Raw genomic sequence first — 24786 nt, 5'->3', positions numbered from 1 at the left:
ATAGCTAACACTCCCACAGCAGTGATCCATATGATAATTATCTGTGGAACCTCAGCATCAATGCATCAGACGAGTACTCTTTTATCACACCTACCAATAGCTTTTTAGATTCTGTCAGGCATTAAGGTGATCAAATACTGTGGTCTACAGGACCTATGAGCAACTCAAGTTATCAGATAGACATCATCTCAAGGATGCTTAATGAGCGCACCTCTACCCAAGTAGGGTAGATCTCAGAGGCTGCAGAGGCAGACGCAGAGCAAGGATGCCTTCCAGGCTAACTCAGAGGAATCCTTACTGACTGGCTTAATAGGATGACCATTTTCTCCCTCAGCTGTCTTCCTCATTTACAATGCAAGGCACCTCAAACAGGCTGTAATGCTTGATCGCAAACTCTAAAAGTTGACAGATGTTCATTTACAGTGCAGGGGAAGCAGATAGTGGAGTGGTCTTACTGTCCTCCTTGTTTCTGGCTGCAAGGTAAATCACTATACAGATATATAAAGCCTGTAAATATATGGATTTTAGCAAGGGTCACTATCTAATCTGCGCAACTAGAAAACAAATAGAGGATTCAAGGTTTAGAAATATATATATAACCTGTGACTAATACCTTAAACAAACATGAAATATTCATATCACTGAGCTTATAGTCTTCCATAAATTTGCTGCACTCAGACTGCTGTAAAAGAGTAACACCAACTTCTGTAACCATCAAAGAGAAATTCCTTAAAGTTAAATCTGTAACTATGACCACTCCCACAAATTTTAGCAAAATGTGCTCCTGACACTGTTTTGGCAAAACCAGTGATACCAGCATATTGGATACCTTAGTTCCTGGCCACCTCCAGAGGAAGGATGATACAACTCTAGAGAAATCCAGATGTGTCTTTATAAAATAAATGCACTGCAATGGAAGAAAGAATAGGAACTTCCAGAAGATAGTTATCCAAATGACTGCAGGCAAGGCAAAGCCTTAACAGCTCCCATCATCAGGGATTCCTGGACAAAGACCACAATAATTATTTGTCTAGGTTGGACAAAAGAAATAATTGTCCAAAGGCTTGCATGAATTGTACCGGAAGGATGAGAGTGGGGTCTATACTGTCGCATAGACCTCCAATTCCATGTACACCCGAGAGTACTCTAAAGCACATGCACTTAATACAAAAAAAAGTAGATAGTCCCATCTGTGGTTACCATGCACAGAATAATTTATGCTGCAGGTGAATATAAAAAAAACAAGTTAAGTAGTCACCATAACGCTCCATCTGAATTGTTGCTTTTCATTTGTGTCCAACCTGTGGGAATATGGATCTGACTCAGCCACATTCTCCAGCATCGGATCCAAGCTCCTCCCCTACCCACAATGCCCCCATCTCCCTCCTCTCCTCAGATAGAGTTTTCTGCAGACAGTAGCACCCCCAGCTAATCATATGCCTAACACTCCAACTTTATCACCTATTAGAACCATAAGGAAGGCAAGGGCTCATCAGAGAAGGACTATGCCAACTTCCATCCGGTCTACAGCACAGCCCACATAAAGCAGGGGAAGGAGGGAGGGGCACAGTTGAAGACAAATGAAAAGCAACAACTCAGATGGAGCACTATGAGGAGTACATAACTTTATCTGAAGTTGTTGTTTTCATTTGCTCTTCAACTTGTGGGACACAGTCCCCAGCTACCAAATAACCCTGGGAGGTCCTCATGGAAGGATGTTCCGGATCATGGCGGAACAAAGGATACTCTGCCTCTGGTAAGGAGATCCAATCTGTAATGAGAAATAAATGTGTGTGATGACGCCCAAGTAGCTGCAGAGCAAATGCCATCTAAGGAAACCCTAGACCAAGAGGCCGCAGAAGCAGCTACAGACCTATTAGAATGCACCTTGACATGACCTGGTGGACATGATACTTTGGCTCAATAAGCCAACGCAATACACTAACAAATGCAATGAGCAACAGTTTCTTAGGGAAACCAGTTTCAAAAGTAAGGCTTAGAGAAGGAAACAAAAAGCTGATCAGACTTATGAAAGGATTTTCTACTATGCAAAAGAATCGCAGTTGCCTATGAACATCAAATAAATGTAATATATACTATCCCTTATTCTGGACGTTCTGGAAGAAAACAGGGGGACTGATGGCTTGCTTAATGTTAGACTCTGACGCCACATTTGGAAGGAATGGAAGGTTCGCCCTTAAGGAAACCCTGTCTTTATGAAAGACCATATAAGGGAGCTTGATAGAGGAGGCCTGGCTCTCTGATACTCTCTTGACCGAAGTAATGGTGATCAGGAAAGCCATCTTCCAAGGCAAGAATTGCAAGCCCACTGTAACTGCTGGTTCAAAAGGGAAGAGAAACCAAAGCTTGTAGCACTAGGGTAAGATCCCAAGGGGGTGTCGGGTCCTTTATTGGAGGCCTGAGTAAGAAGGTATCTTTCAAAAAGGCTTTACACAAAGCTTGGAGGAGGCCAAGGAAGCCAAATTCTCTCCTATATGAAAACTGGAGATCGCAGCCAATTGTACCTTTACCATGGAAATACTAGCACCATGATTAAATACATCAGCCAAAAACTCCAAAATGGCAGGGACTAGACCTGTAAAAGGGTCCAAATCATGCTGAGAAGCCCATATAGATAAGGGTTTCCACTTACTGGAATAAACCTTCCTAGTGGAAGATTTGTGAGCTGCTACCAAAATCTTCTTAACAGGAGAAGACAGCCCGGGAGTCCTTGCTATCACTGGAACTGGCGCAGCCAAGCTGTGAGCTTTAAACTGACAAAATCTGGGTGCAGGATCCCTGAGGGATGGGTGATCACATCCGAAACCAGATCTAGTGTCCAAGGAGGACACACTACATGAGACCACAGAGGGGAACCACATTTGGCTAGGTCAGAAGGGGGCAATGAGAATCACTAAGTTCCTTAGCCATCAAGCTTTCTGAATGAACTTCGGGATTAGAGGGAGTGGAGGATAAGCATACAGAAGACTGGAGGGCAAAGCATGAACTAGAGCATCTCTGGGAAACTCCCCCAGGGGGGATCAGTGCAAAATACTCACTGCACTTCACGTTGGAAGGAGAGGTGAAGAGATCACAGCAAGCCCGACCCCACTTTAGAAAGATCTGTTCCACTACTGAAGGATTGAGAGACCACTCGTAAGGCATCAGAATAGATCTGCTGAGCCTGCCAGAATATGTTGGACCTCCCCAGAATGTGCATTGCCACCAGAAAATGTCTGCAGATCGCCTACTCCCACATTCTATTGCTTCACGACAAAGGGGGTAAAGATTTGATTCCCCCCTGTTTTTGAAGTACCAGACTACTGACATTGTCGGTCTGGAAGGCAATCATCCCTTGGGGAAGATGGGCATGAAGAGCTTGCAATGCCAACAGCATCACCCTCATCTCCAGGACGCTAACATGCAGATGGGTCTCCAGGGAAGACCACATGCCTTGGACTGACCTTCCCATACAGTGCCCCATCCACCCGAGTAGGGAGGCATCAGTGATCACTGGGGTAGGAAGCATGAACGGATGAACCAGGAGAAGATTTGGGGATTGAAGCCACCAGAAAAGCGAATCCCTGCATGCCTGAGATACTCGAATCGGATGAGATAACATTGGGTCTAGCAAAGACCACTGGACCGCCAGAGTCCATTGGAGAACCCTCATATGCAGAACAGCCATAGGGATCAAGGTGATCATGCCCACTATGGACCCCAACTCCGCAGGGGGATACTGGATCTGAACAATGTTCAAAACATGATGTCGGAGCGATTGAAATCCTTCCGGAGTTAGAAACACTTTGGTTTCAGTGGTATCTAACAGAGCCACAATAAAGTAGAGAACTTGTACTGGATCTAACTGGGACTTGCTGAGATTTATGGTTATGCATAGGTGGTAGGCAGTCTTGAGGAGATCATTCCTGGTTTGACACAGTCTATGCCTGGAGGGAGCGGAAAGGAGACAATCATCCAAGTAGGGGAAGACCTGGGACCCCTGCAGCCACCACTGCCATCACTTTGATGAACACCCTGGGGGCGGTGGTGAGACCAAAGGGTAGTGCTCTGATCTGATAATGACTGGCTTCCAGCCAGAAGCATTGGAACCTTCGAGAGTGCCTGTCTATCTTGATGTGATGGTACACGTCTTGGAGGTCCACACAGCACATCCAGTCATTTATCTGCAGAAAGGGCAGAATGGATTGGAGAGTGAGCATCCAGAATTTTGTCTTGGTAACTGACAGATTTAGGGTTGAAAGATCTAGGATGGGTCTTAAGTCCCCCATTTTCTTTGGCACCAAAAAGAACCTGGAATAGATGTCTGATCCAGATTGGTCTGGGGGGATTAGGCTGGATGACTCACTTTTCGAGCAGCTTGGAAATCTCCACGGCTGCCTCCTCCCATTGTGTGTCAGGGAGGTGTTTGGGAGGAACTGGGATGTGAAGGAAGGAGACTGAGTATCCTCTAGATATAATCTGCAATATCCAATTACTGTCTGCAATCGATTCCCAGGCTGTTGAGTGCAGAGACAGAGAAAGATAGACGTCCCCCAACTGCCTCCAGAGACGAGCAGCCAAACAACCCTTCAGGGCTGCTGCGAGAGTCTGTCTGGGAAAGAATCCCGATTCCCTTGGTTCCTCGGACCCCTTCTGCCATGAGGACAGCTATATCCCCCTCTGTCTCTGAGGGAAGGCAGAGTTCTGAGCATCGTGGGAAAAACTCTTGGAACCACATCTTCTTCGCCTCACGCTGATTCCAGGAAAAGGATCGTTGCAGGGTTGAGAAACGAATCCTGAAGGCAGACAGGGTCTTCCAGTCTTTCTTACTCTGGACTAGAGCGTCTCTAACGGTCTTACCAAAGAGTGTGGAACTGTCACAGGGGGCATTGATAAAAGAAGCCTTGAAGGGCTCTGAGAATGCACATAACTGGTGCCAAGCGTGATGCCTAATGGCAACGCCTGTTCCAGCTGCCCTAGAGGCACTTTCAGTAGCATGCAACAGGAGCCTTACGGATGTGTTGGATAAAGAAGTTATGCTGGCTATACAGGAGGAGAACACTTTCTTCTCCTCTGTCAACATGGACCCCAAGCACAAACTGGATCCATACTACCAAAAGAAGAAGCACCACAGTGTATCCAACTGCCCAAATAAATCCTGCAAGCAAGATGAGTTAACGTACTGTTTATTACAAAAAACAAAAAAATCACAAAGCGCTTTTCGTCAGGAAACATAGCCCAACTTCTTCAGATAATTATACAACATAGGCCATACACTATATAAGAAGTGAAAAGGAAGTGAAAAGTCAGCTGGTTCCTGAAGGAAGTGAAAAGGAAGTGAAAAGTCAGCTGGTTCCTGATAGGACTTTTCACTTCCTATATAGTGTATGGCCTATGTTGTATAATTATCTGAAGAAGTTGGGCTATGTGGCCTGACAAAAAGCGCTTTATGTGATTTTTTTGTTTTTTGTAATAAAGAGTACGTTAACTCATCGTGCTTGCAGGATTTATTTGGGCAGTTGGATACACTGTGGTGCTTCTTCTTTTGGTAGTACGGAACATGGACCCCAAGGCAGACTCAGCGACCTTCTTGACTAGGTTCCCTCTGTAGTCTGATGTGTGCCATGTAGTTCAGCACATGCAAAGCAAACACAGCTGAAGTGTAAGCCCACTTCCAGAAACGGTCCATGGCCCAGGACTCTCATCTTTTTTTGGTGGCCGCCACAACCACCATGGCATCGACTGGGGATCCCATAGAACAGTGTTGCCTATCCAAAGGGGCACTTAGAATTTTGTCAGGGTGGTTGGGAATGGGCTCCACCGTGTCCGGTCTTTCCATGCCCGAGATGAAATTAAGTCCATGAGTGGATCAGAGGGAGGGGGACACCCAGGAAATAGGGGGTCCTACACCAAATTCCTCCAGGAACACAGACTCATCCAGGTTGGGTTTTTGACAGACTACCCACCATGCTGGCATAGGATCGCTATGATGTCTCTGAAGGAGACATCATCTGGTAGTTACCAGGGGGGGAACTCTCCCCTTCCTCCAAGTTGGCGTCTTCTGTGAGGGACTCCGGCACTGAGTCCAAGTGCCTCCTTTTGCACATAGTTTCCGAGGGAGCTCCTCAGGGGGGGTTCTCTGAGGAGGACTCAGAAAACTCAGGCCGCTCCTGGGGGTGGGGGGTGAGGACTCCCTTGGGGGGGGGCAGCTCCTGTGGGGCAGGATGGAGGATTTCAGACCAGAAAAAGAGGAAGCAAGGGCCTCGAAGGGGCCGAGAGAACCCTTTCCACCACATCAAAAGCAGGGCAAAATGGATCCCTGAAATTAGGAGCAGTAACAGATCCATTACCCTATGCATTGATGGGGGAGCCAGATCCGAGCCTCCAGCCGCCGAGACTTCAAGTGGAAGGGCCAATTCCATCCCCTAGGATCCGGCACCGAGACTATGACTGCAAGAGTCAGATGGCTCCAAACAGATCGGAGCTGATCCACTCAGGGCAATGGTTGGTATCGAGGTAGCTGGGACTACAGGCACCGAACCCCTTGACACCAAGAAACCTTGGACACGAAGACTCTGAAGCTGGAGGTCAGATCGAAGAAGGAGCAATCAGGGGAAGAAAGGCAGACTGCATTGCTCCCAGCCCGGGAAGAGGGAAGCAAGACTCATCTGGATCTGGGTCCGGATGAATTTCCGCATCATCCTGTCCACCTCGGTTTCAGAAAGACTGCAGGTGGACTGGATGGAGGAAGCTACAGATACGAGCTTGAAGTGGTGCCGAGGAGAGGCCAATAAGGGGATTAGGCCCAAGACATCTCCAGTGGAAAACAAGGTGACCAGAGCCGAGAGGAACTCAGGCTGGGACCTCAGGAGGATTTGGCCGGGGGCTCGGCCAAAGAAGCATGGTCAGGGAATCTATTTTTGGGCCTATCCCACTCCTTGTGGGAATGTTTGGCCCAGTCCCTGGCCACCTTGACTGGAGGTTGAGTCCTAGAGTCCAAGGCAGAGGAAGAAGAGTCTGAGGCTTCAGAAGGAGAGGGAAAGAGGCCTCTCAGAATAACTTCATTCCTCCTGTCGATCAATGCAAGGGGGTTGAAGCCTGTGCAGATCGAACAGGAGTTGTCCAGGTGCTGAACTCCCAAACATACAACGCACAGAGTGTGGCCATCAGAAGGGGGAAGCTTATGACCACAGTCAGTGCACTTGCGAAAGCCCGGCTTAGAGGTTTCAGCCATGGCAGACAGAAAACACTCCCACACTCACTAGACAGGAAAGTGGGAAAGAAGAGCAAGAGTTTTTTTTAAACAATATAAAGGAACCAACGCCTGAAAGCAAAGTACATGGGTAGGATATAGAACTAGGAAGAGAGATGAAAAAGAAAAGGACCAGAAAAGCTTTCACTTACCCACAGGAAACTCTGAGCTAACAAATCACGATGCTAACTGAAAATGCAGCAAATGAGATCTGAGGGGAGGAGGGAGACAGGGGCATTATGGGTAGGGAGGAGCTTGGATCCAATGCTGGAGAATGTGGCCGATGGATCTGTATTCCCACAGGTTCAAGACAAATGAAAACAACAATTTCAGATCTTTTGTGCCTGAGAATGCTTCAGCTCACAAGAATGACAAAAATTCATAAGTTTACAGTATAATGGCTGTTGAAGTTTGCCACCTTACTTTCATCCCTACAGACTGTAAATGTCATCATTACTCCTTCTAAACTTAAGTGGGAGAAGCAAAAACTATTAGGATCAAAGCAGAAGGGGAAGCCAAACACCAGAAAGAAGAATGCAAAATCAGAATTGTGGGGGGTGAGTTACATACCACATATGTTCATTAATGTTCAGGTAAATCTGGAAGCCCAGTTTCACACTACAATATGAGTGGACATCTTGCTCCACATGACAGGCATTGGCTGGGGGAGGGGGGACAGTAAAGAATTCTCATTACAATACTGTGTGCTCTCAGCTTTACAGATCTAATTTTTTTCTAACCTTTGCTTCTTGAAGTTCTTGGTCTGCAGTTTCCAATACAATTTCTTTATCCCGTTCCAACTGTTGAGCCAGTTTGTCTATCTCAGTAAGCTCCTGGCATAATTCTTCATTTTTAGCACTTAGGTTCACAACTTCACTTGTCGCACTTTTTTTTGTCTGTAAAGCATCTTGCAAATGTTTCTCAAGATCCCGGTTAGCTTGTTGAAGATACTCGATCTAAAAAAAAAAAAATGAAATTTAAATACACATGACAGCAAACTAACATCTAAATTAATCCTATTACTTATATATTTATATATATATATATATATATATATATATATATATATATGTGTGTGTGTGTGTGTGTGTGTGTGTGTGAATAGATTTGGTACATTTCATTGAAAGCACATTTTGGCGAATTTCAGTCCACCAAGACCAAATCACAGAAAAGTCATTTTGCTGAATGTCATTTCACCGAAAATAGTAGTGGCAGTGTATATGCCCTTTTCCCCACTGAAGTGCGATCCTGGAGTTAGAATATCTAGTTGGGGGGTGCCCCCCACATAGTTTGATTACAAAGTACTTACTTACCCTCTTAACAGAAACTGCATAAGTATAATTCAAGCTAGGTGGGGAGCTCCCCCCCCCCCACTCACTACTATAAATAGTGCTGAATTGCTACCTCCCAAGATGGTATAATCAACCTGCAAATGGGATAGGATCTAGAGTCTACCCCCCCCTCCCCACCGTTTATGCACCACATCATTGTGGTGGTGTCTGTGATCGTTTTAAGTGACAGCATGAACAGCAGCTAACATTCTGTCTCACACTGATATACTTTGTCTGTTTTGTTTAACAGACCCTATATTTTACCAACACAGACACAGCTTCCCATGCAAAATCTGATGCATCCGTAATGGAGTCAGCAGGGATAGTCAGAGATAAAGGGAGATCCAGATTCAAGGCTACCTGGGTCTTGCCACCACAGCAGCTCTTCACAAAACCCAGCATTGGAATCTTTTTTTTTTTCTTTTTTTTCCTTTCTTTATGGTTAAACTTTACATTGACCACAATTATACTATTTAGCTCTGAATAATGAATATACAGACTTTCAAATACTTTTCTATTCCATAGTTTAGAAAAATTCACATCATCTTGCATGAAATTCCCTTCCAACTGACATAACCTGGAAAGAAAAAAAACTGCTAATCCTCTCACAATACTCAAACATTACACCTCAATTTTTTTCAAAATTTTCCTAGTATTTATCAACTGGAAGTTCACTGTTCAGCTGAATAACCCGATTCAAGTAATCTAAAGTTATCCTTTTTATAGCCATGCTAGCAGAAGCCACTTTTAAGAAATTGGATGTGGCATCTTCTGAATTCTACACAAGATCCACATTTCATAAGAATCTTCAAAAAAAAAAAAGTTTTATTCACAAATATTCTTCCTAAACAAAAAGGTTTCTTCCAACCTAGGTGTATTTTTTGGGCAGGACCACTACATATATGATACCAACTTCCATATAACCCGTAACCTTGCCAGCACTTTGCTGGAATCCAATAAGCTTGGGTATATACCTTTTTTGAATAACCCCAATCTAAAGGACCAAAAATACATCTTATACAATTTTCATATTGCAAGAAATTCTTTTATCCACACTGAAACCAAAACTTCATTATTCTATCTTCTAAGATACTCATGTAAGAAAGATTTTTAAACTCTTCTGTGAGTTTAATCACATCAGCCGGAGCATTTTTTGGTACCTCAAATTAGATTGTTCAGCTGATACTTGAAAAGTTCTAATTTCATACATAGTTTTTTTTAGCTGATATAGCAAATGTGTAGATTAAGTCGAAATACTTCTTTTATTGCATCCATTTCAAGTCCACCTGTGGAAAGTTCATATACTTAAATTTCTTTGAAAAGATATGGATGTTATATAAAATGGAACTCGTGCTTCTAATGGAGTATCGAACCAGGGAACTTTAGTCTGATGTAGTGCAGATAATTTTAACAATGTTTAGCAATCTTTCAATAGACATAAAATGACTATCCCTGGTGAGTCTGGCTTGGATGCTGTCCAAAAGCATTGGACATATCTGCCAATACCCGGAGGGAAGACAAAAAAAAAATCTCCTCTAAGATTTTGCCACAGGTAGAAGTTAAAAAAAAATCTACAGGTATAGGTCATTAAATCCAAACTATTCTTGTAAAGTAAAACTATTAATGCATCCCACAGTACTATTGGTGATCCACCTATCCACAAATGTCTTCCTAATCATTTTACATTTGTTGTACCAAGGAAAAATAAGAAGAGTTATCAGGCTTTTAATACAAAAGTTTAAAGTGAATATATTTTCAATTTCAATAAATTAATTCTGCCAAAGGAAACCTTGGTACTAAATTCTGACAAATTTAAAGCTTGGTACTAAATCACATTTTGTCATATCTGGCACAGTTTTGGATTTTGCTTGAGTGTCTTCATTATCTTGATGCACAAATTGCCTCATAAAACCTTTCAGTTAGTGACACATTCAAACTAATTTCAGCATCTTCTTTTAGAAACAGTATTTTTTTGTTTCAGAAGAGTTGATGCAGTAGAGTTAATATACTCTACTTTCTTAAACTCCAAGTTCTGAATATTAGAGTTAAAATTATATAATCTACATAAGCAATAAATGTATAGGAAGCATTATGATTTGAACTGGAACAATGATTATTGTCAAATGTATTAGTGTCAAAATTGAGTCTACTGCCTGTAAATAAAGAAATGGAGATAAAAGGCAACCTTGATGGAATCCCCTTTGCTGTTGGCTAATTGGTGAGACTTTATCTACAACTATTTGAAAACAAGCTTTCACAAATAAGGCCTGTATAATGTTCCTAACATCTTTAGTTATATTTATCTTCAATAATTGGAATAAATAATTCCTGTTAACTAAATTAAATGCCTTAAACTCCTCTTGCACAAAAGACTAGTTTTAAATAACTCTTTTTTTTTTTTTTACTATTATGAATGCATAACTAAATAGCCTGATTAATTTGTAACACTAGTGTCATTCTTGCCAGTTAGAAAACCAAATTGATTTGGATTAACTAATTCTGGAAGATTTAGTAAATACAATTATTTTTGCAGCAAATGTATAACCTGAATTTAATAAAGCACTGGTCTATAAATTTTACATTAAAATTAATGTTCATTCTTTTTTATTTTGACTAAAATATAATTTTGTCCTACTGAATATGAGTTTGAAATCAGAATTACATAAACTGAGGAGTTAAGAAAACCTTATATAGCAGTTGTAAGAAAGATCAACTGGTCACACTGCTTTTTTGGAGGGAGCTATAAATTATTACTTTACTAATTAGTTCAGATGCTATATTAAGTTGTGTAAATTTGGCTTTGTAATTATTATTCTTAGTTATAAATTGTCCAGTTTCTTATTGCAAAGATACTGATGTCTTCCTAAACAAATTAGAAAAAATATGCAGTAAAAGCCTGCATTTCCTCCATGTTTGTTAGTATCTCTGCTGGAATTTTTATACTACATATACAAAAGGATTGTTATTCGGTATTAAATCTTTCAGAAAAGAAAGCTCCCATAATGTCTGCTTTATAAAAATATTTTTATACTGGATTTCTAACCTTTGCTCAATGTTAAATTGAAATTTCTTGAAAGTTTTGTATGAGTTTCTCTCTTTCGGAAATTTACTTCACGTAATTAGCTTGGATAAGACCTTCAATATCCTGCAATTGACCTAATAATGGATTCTGAGTGGTTTTCTTATCTTTTAAAAAGTTGTAATATAGACCAAAATATTTGCCTTAAATGAGGCCCATAGTACAGGACATAAATTAAATGAACCCTTATTGTGGGGTCCAAACATCCTCAACCAATTTAATAAAGTCTTACTTAAATACATCAAGTACTTTATTAGTTAAATTCTGAGGCTGTGCCATATCTTGTATTTTCACTAAAGTTCATATTCAATAAAGAGGGCAAGTTATCTAAAATTATTCAAGGATAAACTTTCACTTGTGTTGCTAAAAACAAATTTTTCAGACAGAAAATCTAACATTGCCAATTTTTGTACATCAAATCCATGTGAATGTAACCTAGTTGTGAAGAATTTTTAGCACCAGAAATATTTAATACTAAACAAATCCAATAACTATACTGTCTTCACTTCATTTCCACTTAGTTTTTTTTATTGGTAGATAAGTGAATATTGAAAATCCCCTGCATGGAGGATATTTTGTGCATTAAAATTAATCAGTGATATGGATACAGAAAGAAGCATGGGAAAATAGTGAGCATACCAAAATAACTAAAGGAAGAAGATTTTGAATCTTCAAATGAAAATGTCTGCATAAGCACTTTTATGCCAAATAAGTTTGCCAAATAAGTTAACGGAGATGTATCCAGGGGTAGATGGGATGTGCTGGAGATGTAAAGATGACATGGAAACATATGAAAGCACATATTAAAGTACTGGATAACTTTAAGAATGATATACAAGTTCGGAACATAACAGAAACATTTTTATACTAAAATATGAAAAGGAGGTGCCGAAAGAATCCCAATAAATGAAAGGGTTAATTATAACAATAGGAAAGAAAATACAGTAGTGTAAGTTGCAAAATATGCACTTGCTCATCCTGAATGTCTAAAAGATACAACTAATAACCAACAACTTTATATCCTAACTAACTACATGCAGAAGTAGGGGGATGGAGGGTGGATGCAGTAACTGCAGCAGTAAGGAATTCAAACATATCTTATGTTAACTACAACTTACACAGCTGTACTATGTCCATCATTCTCAATGATGCAGTATCCCTTGTTATATGGGATGATCATCAAATTCTATCCAACCTGGGAGGAGGAAAAGTAAGGGTCTAGTATCAAGAATGGTCCCAGCAAAGCCAGTCCTGGACTTGGAAAATAAATCCAGTTTGTAAAGCTTTGTAACTGTATGTATGTATGTATAGTGGACCATGTAGCTGCCTCTAGAATGCTTCTAATGTCCATGTCTTTCCACTGTACCACTGTATAAGCCAAGGCCCTAGTAAAATGTACCTTGATACTGCCAGGAACAGATTTGCTATGGTGAGAACAAAAAACCCCCCAATAGTATAGAACAACTATCTCAAAATCTGTTTTGTCCTTTCTTTGTCCCAACCTAAGAAAAACAGCTGATCTGCTTTTTTAAAGGACTTAATTCTATTAAGATAGTACCTGATCTGCCTATGCATGACTAGATTATATAGAATCCTTTCCCCTCGGTTCTGAGGGTCTGGATAGAAAACTGGGAGATTCATGGCTTGATTGAAAGTAAACTATGAAAGAGTTGTTCTTAATGCATCTCTATCACTATGGAATAACAGACGGGGTTCACCCACCATGATAGCTTGCAACTCAGATATTACTCTGATATCTGCAATAAGAGTAAGTACAGTCTTCCATATGATGAACCTAATATCAGGCTGGTGAGCTGGTTCAAAGGGAGACAAAGTTAACTTTTCCCATTAAAAAGTTAAGATATCAAGAAGGAGCCACCTGTTTTGTAGGTGGTCAAATATGCAACATTCTCATCAAACTGTTTTACCAAAAACTCAGAAGGAAGAGAAGGATCCATGGGCAGACATGCTGAAATGGCCGATGAATGAACCTTGACAGAGGAATACGAAAAGCCAGAGGAAAGTAATTCATACAAATATTTAAGAATTAATCCCACATAGGGCCCTGGTTACTGGTTAAGCACCAACTAGAACATCTTTTCCACTTCCCAGTTTAAGATTTCCTAGTAGCAGGCCTTGTTGCCTCCTTTAGTACCTTCTGCCTGTCATGAAAGAGAGGTACCTAAAAGATATCAAAATGTAATCATCCAGTGAGTTACCTGAAGTCATTTGAAATTGAAGTATACCAAACTCCCCTTGTCTTGTGTGATTATGTAAAGTCTGTGACCAAGTTTGTGGCAATTTTCCTTGGCCAATTCCATAAGAAGGGAGAACCAATGTTGCTTAGACTAAAAGGGAGAAACCACAGTGATTTCTGAACATTCCTGAATCTTCAGAGTTACCCTGGAAATCAGTAAAAAGGATGGAAATGCATAAAGGAACATTCACAACCACAATGCATCTTTTTGCCAGGCCTGCTTGCAAGGAGTCCTGCTGCAGAATTTGTTAGTGGTCTATTTTAAAAGGAAGTTAATAGATCTATATGAGGTGCTCTACTCTAATGGATCAATTCCTGAAAGACCATGTTTTTCACTTTCCATTTCGGAGGGTCTGTAATGGTCCTGTTAAACTTGTTTCCCACAATAATTTACTCAGAGTGTAAAATGTTTGGAGAATTAAATCATGCTAAAGATCTACCTCCAAAGCAATCACTTCCAGCCTTCACAGAGGGTAAGACCAGGTGCACCCTGTTTATGTCCTACAAAACTATGGCATTCTATGTAGAGTTCCTGGAGACCACAGATGAAGATTTTATGGCATGCATCACAGCCAACATCTCTTTCACATTTACATACTTTGGTCTAGCTGAAGAATTCCACAGGCATTACACCTTTACCCCAGTAGAAATTGCTCGCCAACCAAAGTCAAATATCTGTAGTTACAGACTGGCTTCACACAGGAGAAGAAAAGGGGGAACATGGAGTCTGATGTATTTGCCATCTTCAGTAGTGCAATTCCTTTTTGTTAAAGCCCAAAACTGGAATCTAAAACACCAGAGAATGAGCATTTTGGATGCATGTATTGTTTTTTTTAAAGCCATGTAATTTTTCTCATGTGTAACCATGCAAGAGGAAACATGAGAATCATAGAAGCTATGAACCCTAGAATGCAAAGATATTCTCCTTCCAAAGTTAGAGACAGATTGGGGAAGCTCAGAAAAGATTCCAGATAAAAATCCAAATTTTCCTGGATAATAAAGGCCTTTTGCTTTGAAGCTCCTAGAAGACAGCCTGGAAACACAATCACGTGTGATGGAGTCTAGAAGGATTTTTGAAGAACTATCTGGAATCCCAGATTGGTAAGCTGGGAAAAGACCCAGGTTATGGACTCCAGACATCTGGGATAAAAAGTTACTGCAAATATAAGTTATCTAAATAAGGAAATATGTAAACGTATTGCAGTCTGCTAGAAATGAAACTTGAAGCCAACTGCTCTTCCTGTGACACCTCACAGCTGCTTCCTCTTGAGGCTGTAAGAAAGTATTGAAATTGTCTACAATTTGACTGCTGCCTTCCTGCCAAGGAGATAGCCAATCAGCACACTGGAATTGTGGGAGGGAGCAAGAGCTTTGTGAAGCTGTCTGACTGTTGGATCCTGGGTTGGATACAATATATATATATATATATATATATATATATATATAGAGAGAGAGAGAGAGAGACACAAAGGCTACTGCAGCAGTGAAAATGAAAGTAGCAATAACAAGGAAATCGAGGAGGAGAAAAGCTCCAACAGGAGAGATTGTAGAACTGATAATAAAGTGGAATAAAAGGAAAAAAAAGAGAGGAATCGAAAAAGATATAGCAGGATTTGACACGAAGGGAAGGTATGAGGAATAAAACAGGGGAAGAAAGGTAGAAAATGTGAAAGAAGTAAAATGATATAATACAAAGGAAGAGGGAAAAGAATGCAAATAAGGGAAGGAAGAAAAGTTTGGCTGGATTATAAAATATGTACAAAAAGAGGTAGGGTAGCTAAAACATAGGGATTGAGGTGGATATCTGTACACAGTTAAAAATGATTCATAGGGTTAGAGGTTAATTAATGGATACTGAGAAATGGAAATGATAAATAGAATGAGTAAACACAGGCAAATAATGGGTTATTATATACCTGGTAGGGGCTGTAATACTAGTATAACTGAAACTGGATATTAAACTCTGTAGACAGTCACCAGAGTAATAAAAGAAATGACACCATGTTTGAGGACTGTACATTTGTGATGTGTTACTACATAAAGTAGCTATAATAAAAACTAGGACTGTAGGCCTTAGATTTAGGCAGGACCACCTGTATAAACACAGATGGATTTAAATATTAAGCAGACAGCCGCTGGAGTAGTTACAGTTAAGTGCAATGAGGTATGCACATACATTGTCTGCTTTTTGATGAAAAAAATACAGAAGTTGTGTTATAAAATATATTGCTCTCTTGGAATCTATTATAAAGTCTCCATATTCAGAAAAAAGGGTACACAGACTGACCATACTATACAATTAATTTTCTTAAGTGATACTTTAAAACATCCTTTCCCTTTGCATCAGGATACTGATCAGAAACTCGTACATCTGCAGATTGGGGAAGAGCTGCTACTTTTGCAGATTAGAATTTATAAATATTTTTGAAAAAGCTGTATTATTGGAAAGAATATATAGTACAGTTGTGCAAGATCTTACAATAACAGCAGATTGTCCTACTGTGACGTCCATGCATTGGCCCAGTAATCAAGGAGCCTCAATCCTTACCACAAACACCAGTGAGGGGCATCCACATTGAGAGGGATAACAAATACACACAATAAAATACAATTTCCCCTTAAGCGCACACAAAAACCACAGTTAGTCTGGGGCCGGTTTCTCCTTTTTGCTCCAGATCCCCAATAAGACTCCCCACTGGCAAAGTATATAGGGTACAGATCTCAGACGAGTAGTCAAGCCAAAACCTCCAGTACCCCTCTCTGTCCAACCAGTGCTTCGTGTCCCTGCCCAAGTAGCTGACACACACACACACACACTTTGAGATTTGGTTTATATACAAAAACACAGACACTCCTGGGGAAGGCTGGCATAGGTTCTCAGGCTATGCACCCCTCCTACCACGATATAATGTAGTAATCACTGGCACCAACTATTCATCAGCTACTAAAAAGGCCCTTACCAAAGCGTGTTCAATTATTACTGTGCAATATTATCCAATTAGTAAGTGTGATGAACAGCAAGGCTTATTTGGAGCGGCGTTGGACAGTATCACTACATACATGCAATGTACTCTAGAGTTTAAATTATCTCTACACAAATCAGCCACAGTTGAAAGGTTTAAAAATATTTAATAATGTCAAAGGAAAAAACAACTTAACAAAAGATCAATACACGGCAGGTTCAGGTTAAGGCACTTTAATCTTGCAGCAAGGAGACAAAAACATGCTAATACAGAGTTTGTCTAACTAAAATCAGGAAGTGAAGCCATTCTTATACATTTCTTAAAAGACATTGCCTACTAAGCTGATGTAACAAATCACAAGTTCCAACATCATTACTTCATAGCAGCTGTTTGTCCATGATTTTCTGCTTGCACTATCAATTTTATGAAAAACTTCCTAAGAAAAACAACGTGGCCTTGATGACCACCGGTTAGATACAACTTCTCACTATGCAATGTTACCATTCAAGGTACTATGGCTAATTTCAGCACAAAGCAAGTACAGATTATAGTCCATTTCTTTAAGCAGTCTTTTGTCTAACTGTATCTTTTCCCTCTGCAGCTGTGCATGTTCTCATAACACAAACAGAGCTGATTGTTCAGGTTTAACAACATTATAGAAAACAGTACTGTTCTATTCATCAGTTTCCTGACCTAGCAGATAATCACTTGCTTTTCAGTACATTTCCAAAAGGAATAAACATGGATTTTGCTGTGCTAGCAAATACTAGGTCAGAGAGCATCTTGCAAGTTTCAGAAAGCATACTGCAGTTTCAAAAACATCTTAGTTTCATATAAAACTAAGCTGTACATAAAATAGAATGAAAATGTGTCAACTCTTTTAGCTTCTAATTAGCTCTAAACACATATTAATACATATTTTTCTGACATTTCCCCCCTGTTAATACTTTTTATTCTATTTTCAAAAGCATAAACAGTTTTCTTCTTCTCCTAACCTCTTCCATTCAGGATTTGCAGTTAAGAGAGTCATTCAATTTAAACTTATGAAAGCATTTCACTTTTCAACAACTCTTCAATTTCAGTACTTTGATACAAAGTCTCAGAAACGGACATGTCTATAAAATCTTTGATTAATCTTTTCATGCAGGGAATACCAAAACAAATGCATGCTCCTAATAGGAGTAATCCCACACAAATGGCAATTAGGATGATCATTAGGATGGAACCCCCCCCCCCCAAACAAATTCTGGAAAAAGTCCATCAGAGGGTTTGGGCCTGGTTTGGTCACGGCCAACACTTGCTGAATCAACTCAAGATGATCGTTTATCTCGTGTTGATTGTCTGGAATGTATGAACAGCACTCCTCTTTTATTAAAGCGCACATACCACCTCTCGCCGCTAGGGTGAAGTCGAGAGCCATGCGGTTTTGAAGCACCACAGTTCTCATAGCATTCAGTTCATAAGTCACTAATTCAAGAGCATAAAAAGTTGCATTGCTCATAACTTCGAGAAGTTTGGACAGTTTTCTCAGCGCCCAAATCGATTTTACTGCACCATATGCAGGGGCTATGCCTGCCCACAATATAATAATGTCACTCAAGTCCATGTGTGTTAGTTTATCTTTGTTCTTCACGGAATTATGTTTTCTCCATCCTGCTTCGATTCGTCCCATTGGATTCTCAGGTCTCTTGATTGGATTTCCAGGTTTATTGGTGACCTCTCTGACATTTCGAATTTTCCCTCGAGGCAAAACTGCAGTGTGTCGTATGGTCGGAACCAGGTAACCCAAAAAACAACTGCCGGACCAATTCTCAGGTAACCATTTGTATGCTTTTTTCCCCCACAAACAAAATAACAATTATCTACTTTAGTATTGATATATGCTTGGCCTGCATGAAACATTTTCTTATCAATAATAGAAAGTTGCTTCAAAAAACAGGATTATGCTGTATTTCACTAACAGTTTTTTGCATTTTCTCAAGATAGGAGTCATAGTTTGCATCACAAACAGTTTCTGCCTTATTAGCTTTAATATAACATTTATAAAAAAACAGTCACATTTGCTCCAACCCACCTGAATAGTGTTATTGTTGTAAAAACACACAATTCCCTTTTGTGTAACAGGTAGGTACAATGCTATTTTGTCTTGTGATTTTACAGGTGTAGTATCAAAGATTAAATTTTCCCAGGTCTCATTGACCCCTAGAGGGACAGCAGTCATTAATAATCCCCCGTATGGTGTTGGTATAGCTGTGCAAATCCAGCAGTTCAAAATATTAAACGTTTCAGCATACAAATATTTAATTGCTTGGTAAGTGTTAAAGCTTAGATGCCAGTCTATGAGTAACACATCACGTTTATTCAGTTCAACTTGTGTGGCTGGAAAAAGGAAAGGCCACAGCAAAAAGATCATTGTTACCAGTATAGTTAACAGGATGATCATGCAATACTTCTGAGGCTGTTCTGCATCCCTGTTTATTCTATATCTGGCCATTTTGTTCTTGTTGTGTAACAGTAGCAAGGTTTTTGTCCAGCTCAAAGTTCTTGACCAGTTTGCAGTGCGTCTCAAATGGATCCAGGACCCACGTTCTGCTATCTTGACTGCAGTGGGTGTTGCCAGCAAAACTTGAAATGGCCCTTCCCACTTCGGAGAAATCCAGTTCTTTCTCTTCACGACCTTCACCCAGACCCACGAGCCTGGTTGTACTGCTTCCGATGGTCTGGTCTGTTTTTTATCTGAAACAGAATTTAACTGCAAAAGTTGTTTATTATTTATAAGTCGTCTCATATACTCTAAGTGAACTGTCAACCTCCTGATCTGCAGGCATGAGATTTTTCCACTGAGGTACATAATATGCCCTCCCAAATAATATTTCAAAAGGAGTTAACCCCTTTGCATTTGGAACAGTTCTCATGCTCAACAGTGCCAGTGGCAGGCAGTGCACCCAATTCTTTTGAGTCTCTGTTATTATCTTCCTAAGTTTACCCTTCAGGACCCCATTGTGTCTCTCTACTAGTCCTGCAGATTGTGGATGATATGCGCAATGTTTTTTTAAAGAAATCCCGAAAAATCGGCTCAGCTGGTGTATAGTTTGATTTACAAAGTGTGTGCCATTGTCACTGTAGATCTTTTCTGGTATGCCAAATCTAGGAATAATTTATTTAACGAGTATTTTCACAACAGTAGCTGCGTCTGGATTTTTGGTCGGAAAAGCTTCCACCCATTTGGAAAACATATCTATAATGACAAGACAGTACCTTTTATTTTCACATTTGTTCAGTTCTGTGAAATCCATACAAATAGTATGGAACGGGTACGGTGGAAATTCCCTTGCTTAGGCTTCAACGCCACTTGTGCATGATGTTTATTACAGACATGACATGCCGCACCAAAATTTTTAGTGTAATTTGTAAATCCATATGCTGTAAACACTCTATTCACTAACTGTACCCATCCTCCCTGTTGAGACATGGCACTACCCATGGCTCAACAAAGCTGCATATCTAAACAAGTTAGATGGCAAAATCGTTTTTCCTTCCTTGGAGATGTACAGCCCTTTCTCAAGAATTGCTCCTCATTTTACCCATTTCTGTTTCTCTGCTTTCGTAGTAAGTGTCTGCATTGTTTTCAACATTTCTAAATCTAAAATCTCAGAAGGTTGTAATTCCTCACTCAAAAGAAATACTTCTGAAGCTGAAGCTGCCTGCTTTGCAGCTATGTCAGCTCTCGCATTACCTTTTGAAATCCTATCCTGTTGCTTGGTATGAGCTATGCATTTGCAAATAGCTACTTTTTGAGGTAACTGAATAGATTCTAACAAATCTAAAATAAACTGCGTATGATTAATCGGTTTGCCAGTAGATGTTATCATTCCTCTATTCTTCCACTGCTGCGCAAAAACATGTACAGTAGAAAAAGCGTAATGGCTATCAGTAAAAATGTTTACACTTTTACCCTTTGCTAAGGTACATGCCTGTGTCAAGGCAATCAATTCTGCTGCTTGTGCAGATAAGTTGTGTGGTAAAGACTTTGCTTCTAAAATTTCAGTATCAGAAACTACTGCATACCCTACTAGGTTCTGACCTGTAGGACCCTTTTTGCATGAGCCGTCCACGTAATAAGTCACCTCGGCATCATCCAAGGGAACATCCGCAAGATCTTTTCTAGGTAGTGTCTTTTGCTCAATCTCCTGCAGGCAGCTATGTGGTGTGCCATCCGCAGGGGTTGGGAGCAAGGTTGACGGATTCAAAGTTGTACATCGCTCAATTATCATATGAGGTTGGCTCCACAGTATAGTCATACAGGAAAGATGTCTAGCAGGAGAGAGATATGCTACTTTTTCTTGCAGTAAAATAATCGCGACTGCATGAGGCAATCTCAATGTGAGAGGGTGGAACAACACTACTGAGGCCGAAGCCTTACTGCCATTGCAGCTGCGACTACTGCTTGTACGCAGTGGGGCAGGGATCGCGCCACTGGGTCTAGCTGTGATAAATAGTAAGCTATGGGGCGTTGCTTATCCCCATGTTGTTGTGTTAACACTGATGTCATATAGCCTTGCTTACAATCTACAGTTTGGAAAAAACGTTTATGATAGTTTGGTAATCCTAAAACTAATGATGATGCTATCAATTGCTTCAGTTTGCAGAAAGCTGATTCTGCTTCTGGTGTCCATTGTAATAAATCTTGTGCTGCCATAGGTTTCTTGTATATCAAGTTAGTCAGTGGAGCAGATTCCAAGGCATAGTTTGGAATCCAACTCAGACAAAAATTAGACGTACCTAGGAAGGACATCATTTCCTTCTTGGTAGTCGGTTTGGGTGCTTGTAAAATTGCTATTTTCCTGTCTTAATCTAATATTCTGCCTTCTTTGGATATTACATATCCCAGGTATTTAACCTGCTTTTTCCAAAGTTGCAGCTTGTTTTTGTTTACTTTATGTCCATGAGTGGCTAAAAATTGTAATAATGCTACGGCATCTTCTCTGCATTCTTGCTGGGTGAAGGCTGCCAGCAGAATGTCGTCTACATAAAGTAAAATCTGGCTGCCTCTCGGTGGGATAAATCCCGCCAAGTTACTTGCCATTTTCTGTGCAAATATTGTTGGGCTTTCACAATATCCCTGTGGTAGTCGCGTATGTGTGTACCTTTTCACCTGAAATGTAAAAGCAAACCAATGTTGGCTGTCAGGGTGTAACGGTATCGAAAAGAACGCATTGCTAATATCTACCACAGAAAAGTATTTCTGTTGCGTCTTTAAATCATTCAATAAAGTGTGTGGATCTGGCACCGTAGGTGCTCTAGGTATTACTGTGTCATTTACAGCTTGTAAATCTTGGACCGTACGCCATTCTCCATTTGCTTTTCTAACGGGAAATAAGGGTGTGTTACATGGTGAATCGGGGGATTCTACCAGTACTCCTTCCTTAAGTAAAGCTGCTATTATAGGTTTGATTCCTACCTCTGCATCTTTTCTTAAGGGATACTGTCGCTTTTGTGGTCTAAATGCTGACTTTGGCGTAATTGTAACTGATCCTGCTGTATGGATAAGTCCTACATCTGATTTCCCTGTTGACCAGAGAGTTTCTGACATGCTTCGTAAGGCTTTCTCTTCCTCTTCTAGTAAGAGTGCTAATCAGCTGTCCTCGCTAGATTGCAAGTGCACAGCTGGGTGTGTCTGTGTTATCCAATTTAACTTCTGCTTTTGTACTCCCTGTTCTGATAGTTCTAATTCTGTCCGTTTTTCCCACCTTGTGACTTTCTCTCCTAGGTCTGCCCACTTCACATTCTTGTCCTTAGTTAAACTGACATGTGGTAGTCGATTAGATTTATAAAGTGCAAAGAATTCCTGGGGCAATGAACAGCTAACTACACTGTTCCCTTCTGTGTCCCAGTACAGATTACGCAATACTAATCTGTTTGCACGGTTTTTAAACAGTTCTTGCTCATATTCCTTATCAGGTCCTGGTGTGTTACAATAATACAGAGTACAGTGCAACAAATGCTGTTTATCAGTGTCAAGGGAGGGGGATTTACTGAAGGCTACGTTCATCAGCTCTTCGGTTACTGCACCTGGACCAGTTGTAACCAAGTCCTGGTTGTACCAATAAAATGTTTCACCCTCCAATCGCACCACAAAAGTATCCATTTGTCGCTGTGCTTCCATACTTTGCATAGTTGGAACTACTGCTATGCCAAAAATCTGCATAAGGTCTCTGCCCAAAAGGTTTACTGGGCATTTCTCAGAAACAACAATTTTGCTTTTCTGGGTCATCCCTGAAACAGGGTCAGTTATTGCTATGTTATGGGAGAGTGGCTCCTGATACAGCTGTCCATTAGCTGCTTTCACTAATATGTAATCAAGTGATTCGGAATTTTCTGGTAGTTTGGAAAAATGTATCAGGGTTTGCGATGCCCCTGAGTCGCACAGAAATTTAACTTCCCTCCCCTCTACCAGAAGTGTAACTTCCGGTTTCGTGTCTGCTAAGTAGAGCTCCAGGCTCAATAACGCTAAATCCAAAATTTCATTTTCTTCACCGTCTGTGATTTCTTGCACATCCTCTATTCCCTCTATCACATTCACATTTGTCTTTCCTTGGTTATTCCCTTCTAGTGATTCTTGACTATCACATAGTCAGTCCTCACCCTCCTTACCTGCCGTGGTTACCTTCTTGTTTTACTTGCCATCCCGTGCCAAATGTCCCTTTTTCCCCACATTTAAAACATTCACCCCTTTTCTTTCTCTCTTCAAACTCCTCTGATCGCTTATCAGATTGTTTGTTTCCCTGGGCATTTTTCTTGCCCTTCTTCCCGGACTGTACTACAAAGACTTCTGCTCAGCCTTCTACTGCAAATACTTGGGTTTTCTTTTTACTATTAAAATGCCTTTCGGCATGTCTTGCATAATTGTGTATATTTCGCTTCTTCGGTTAATGGCAGATCTCGGGATCTTTTTGTGCACTTATTTCCCATATTGTCCTAACTTAGTTAAAAAATGTTACATAACCCTTCTTATCACGTGGTACCACGATTTCTCTTTTTTACAGTTTATCTAGAATAACTGCCTACCTATTCTGTTTCCCTGATCTATGACAAGACAGCAATCTTTTTTGTCCCTGATCTGTACAATACAAATCTCCCTAACAAAAACAAATACTGTAACAAGTTCCTGATCTAAAACAGAAAAAAAGGTAAATTCCTCCTTACCTGAGCCTCCGTGATTAATTAATTGATTCGCGGTTGGATACGTTAACTTGTCCTCCAGTCTCAGATCAGAAACAGTGCTGACCTCTTTTGAACGACAATTCAGTCGGAGGTCTTTTCAAAGCAGAAGAACCGATGTGGTCTCTTCCCCATGCGGTTTCATGCCACCGGGCCCATCTGACCTGAGTCGAAGAGCGAGAGTTTCTGGCCCGAAGGACCAAATCTGTCAAAGGAAAAAACAACTTCAAAAAGATCAATACATGGCAGGTTTAGGTTAAGGCACTTTAATCTTGCAGCAAGGAGACAAAAATGTGCTAATACAGAGTTTGTCTAACTAAAATCAGGAAGTGAAGCCATTCTTATACATTTCTTACAAAACATTGCCTACTAAGCTAACGTAACAAATCACAAGTTCTAACATCATTACTTCATAGCAGCTGTTTGTCCATGATTTTCTGCTTGCACTATCAATTTTATGAAAACCTTCCTAAGAAAAACAACGTGGCCTTGATGACCACCGGTTAGATACAACTTCTCACTATGCAATGTTACCATTCAAGGTACTATGGCTAATTTGAGCACAAAGCAAGTTCAGATTATAGTCCATTTCTTTAAGCAGTCTTTTGTCTAACTGTATCTTTTCCCTCTGCAGCTGTGCATGTTCTCATAACACGAACAGAGCTGATTGTTCAGGTTTAACA

At 40.4% G+C, this 24786-nt stretch overlaps 1 protein-coding gene across 1 annotated transcript in view; it reads right to left on the bottom strand.

The window, feature by feature from the left end:
• CEP135 (centrosomal protein 135) overlaps window positions 1–24786 on the bottom strand; it is a 2183066-nt gene that overhangs the window by 1809335 nt on the left and 348945 nt on the right. Inside the window, 1 exon segment of the mRNA XM_044062480.1 lies at window positions 7993–8208. Coding sequence (XP_043918415.1) covers window positions 7993–8208 — 216 coding nt within the window.

This window comes from Protopterus annectens, chromosome 2.part1 (assembly GCF_019279795.1).
Source record: "Protopterus annectens isolate FY-2018-M chromosome 2.part1, PAN1.0, whole genome shotgun sequence".
NCBI lineage: Eukaryota > Metazoa > Chordata > Ceratodontiformes > Protopteridae > Protopterus > Protopterus annectens.
Note: the sequence above shows the minus strand (reverse complement) of the source record. Positions and strands in the feature narration are given on the sequence as shown.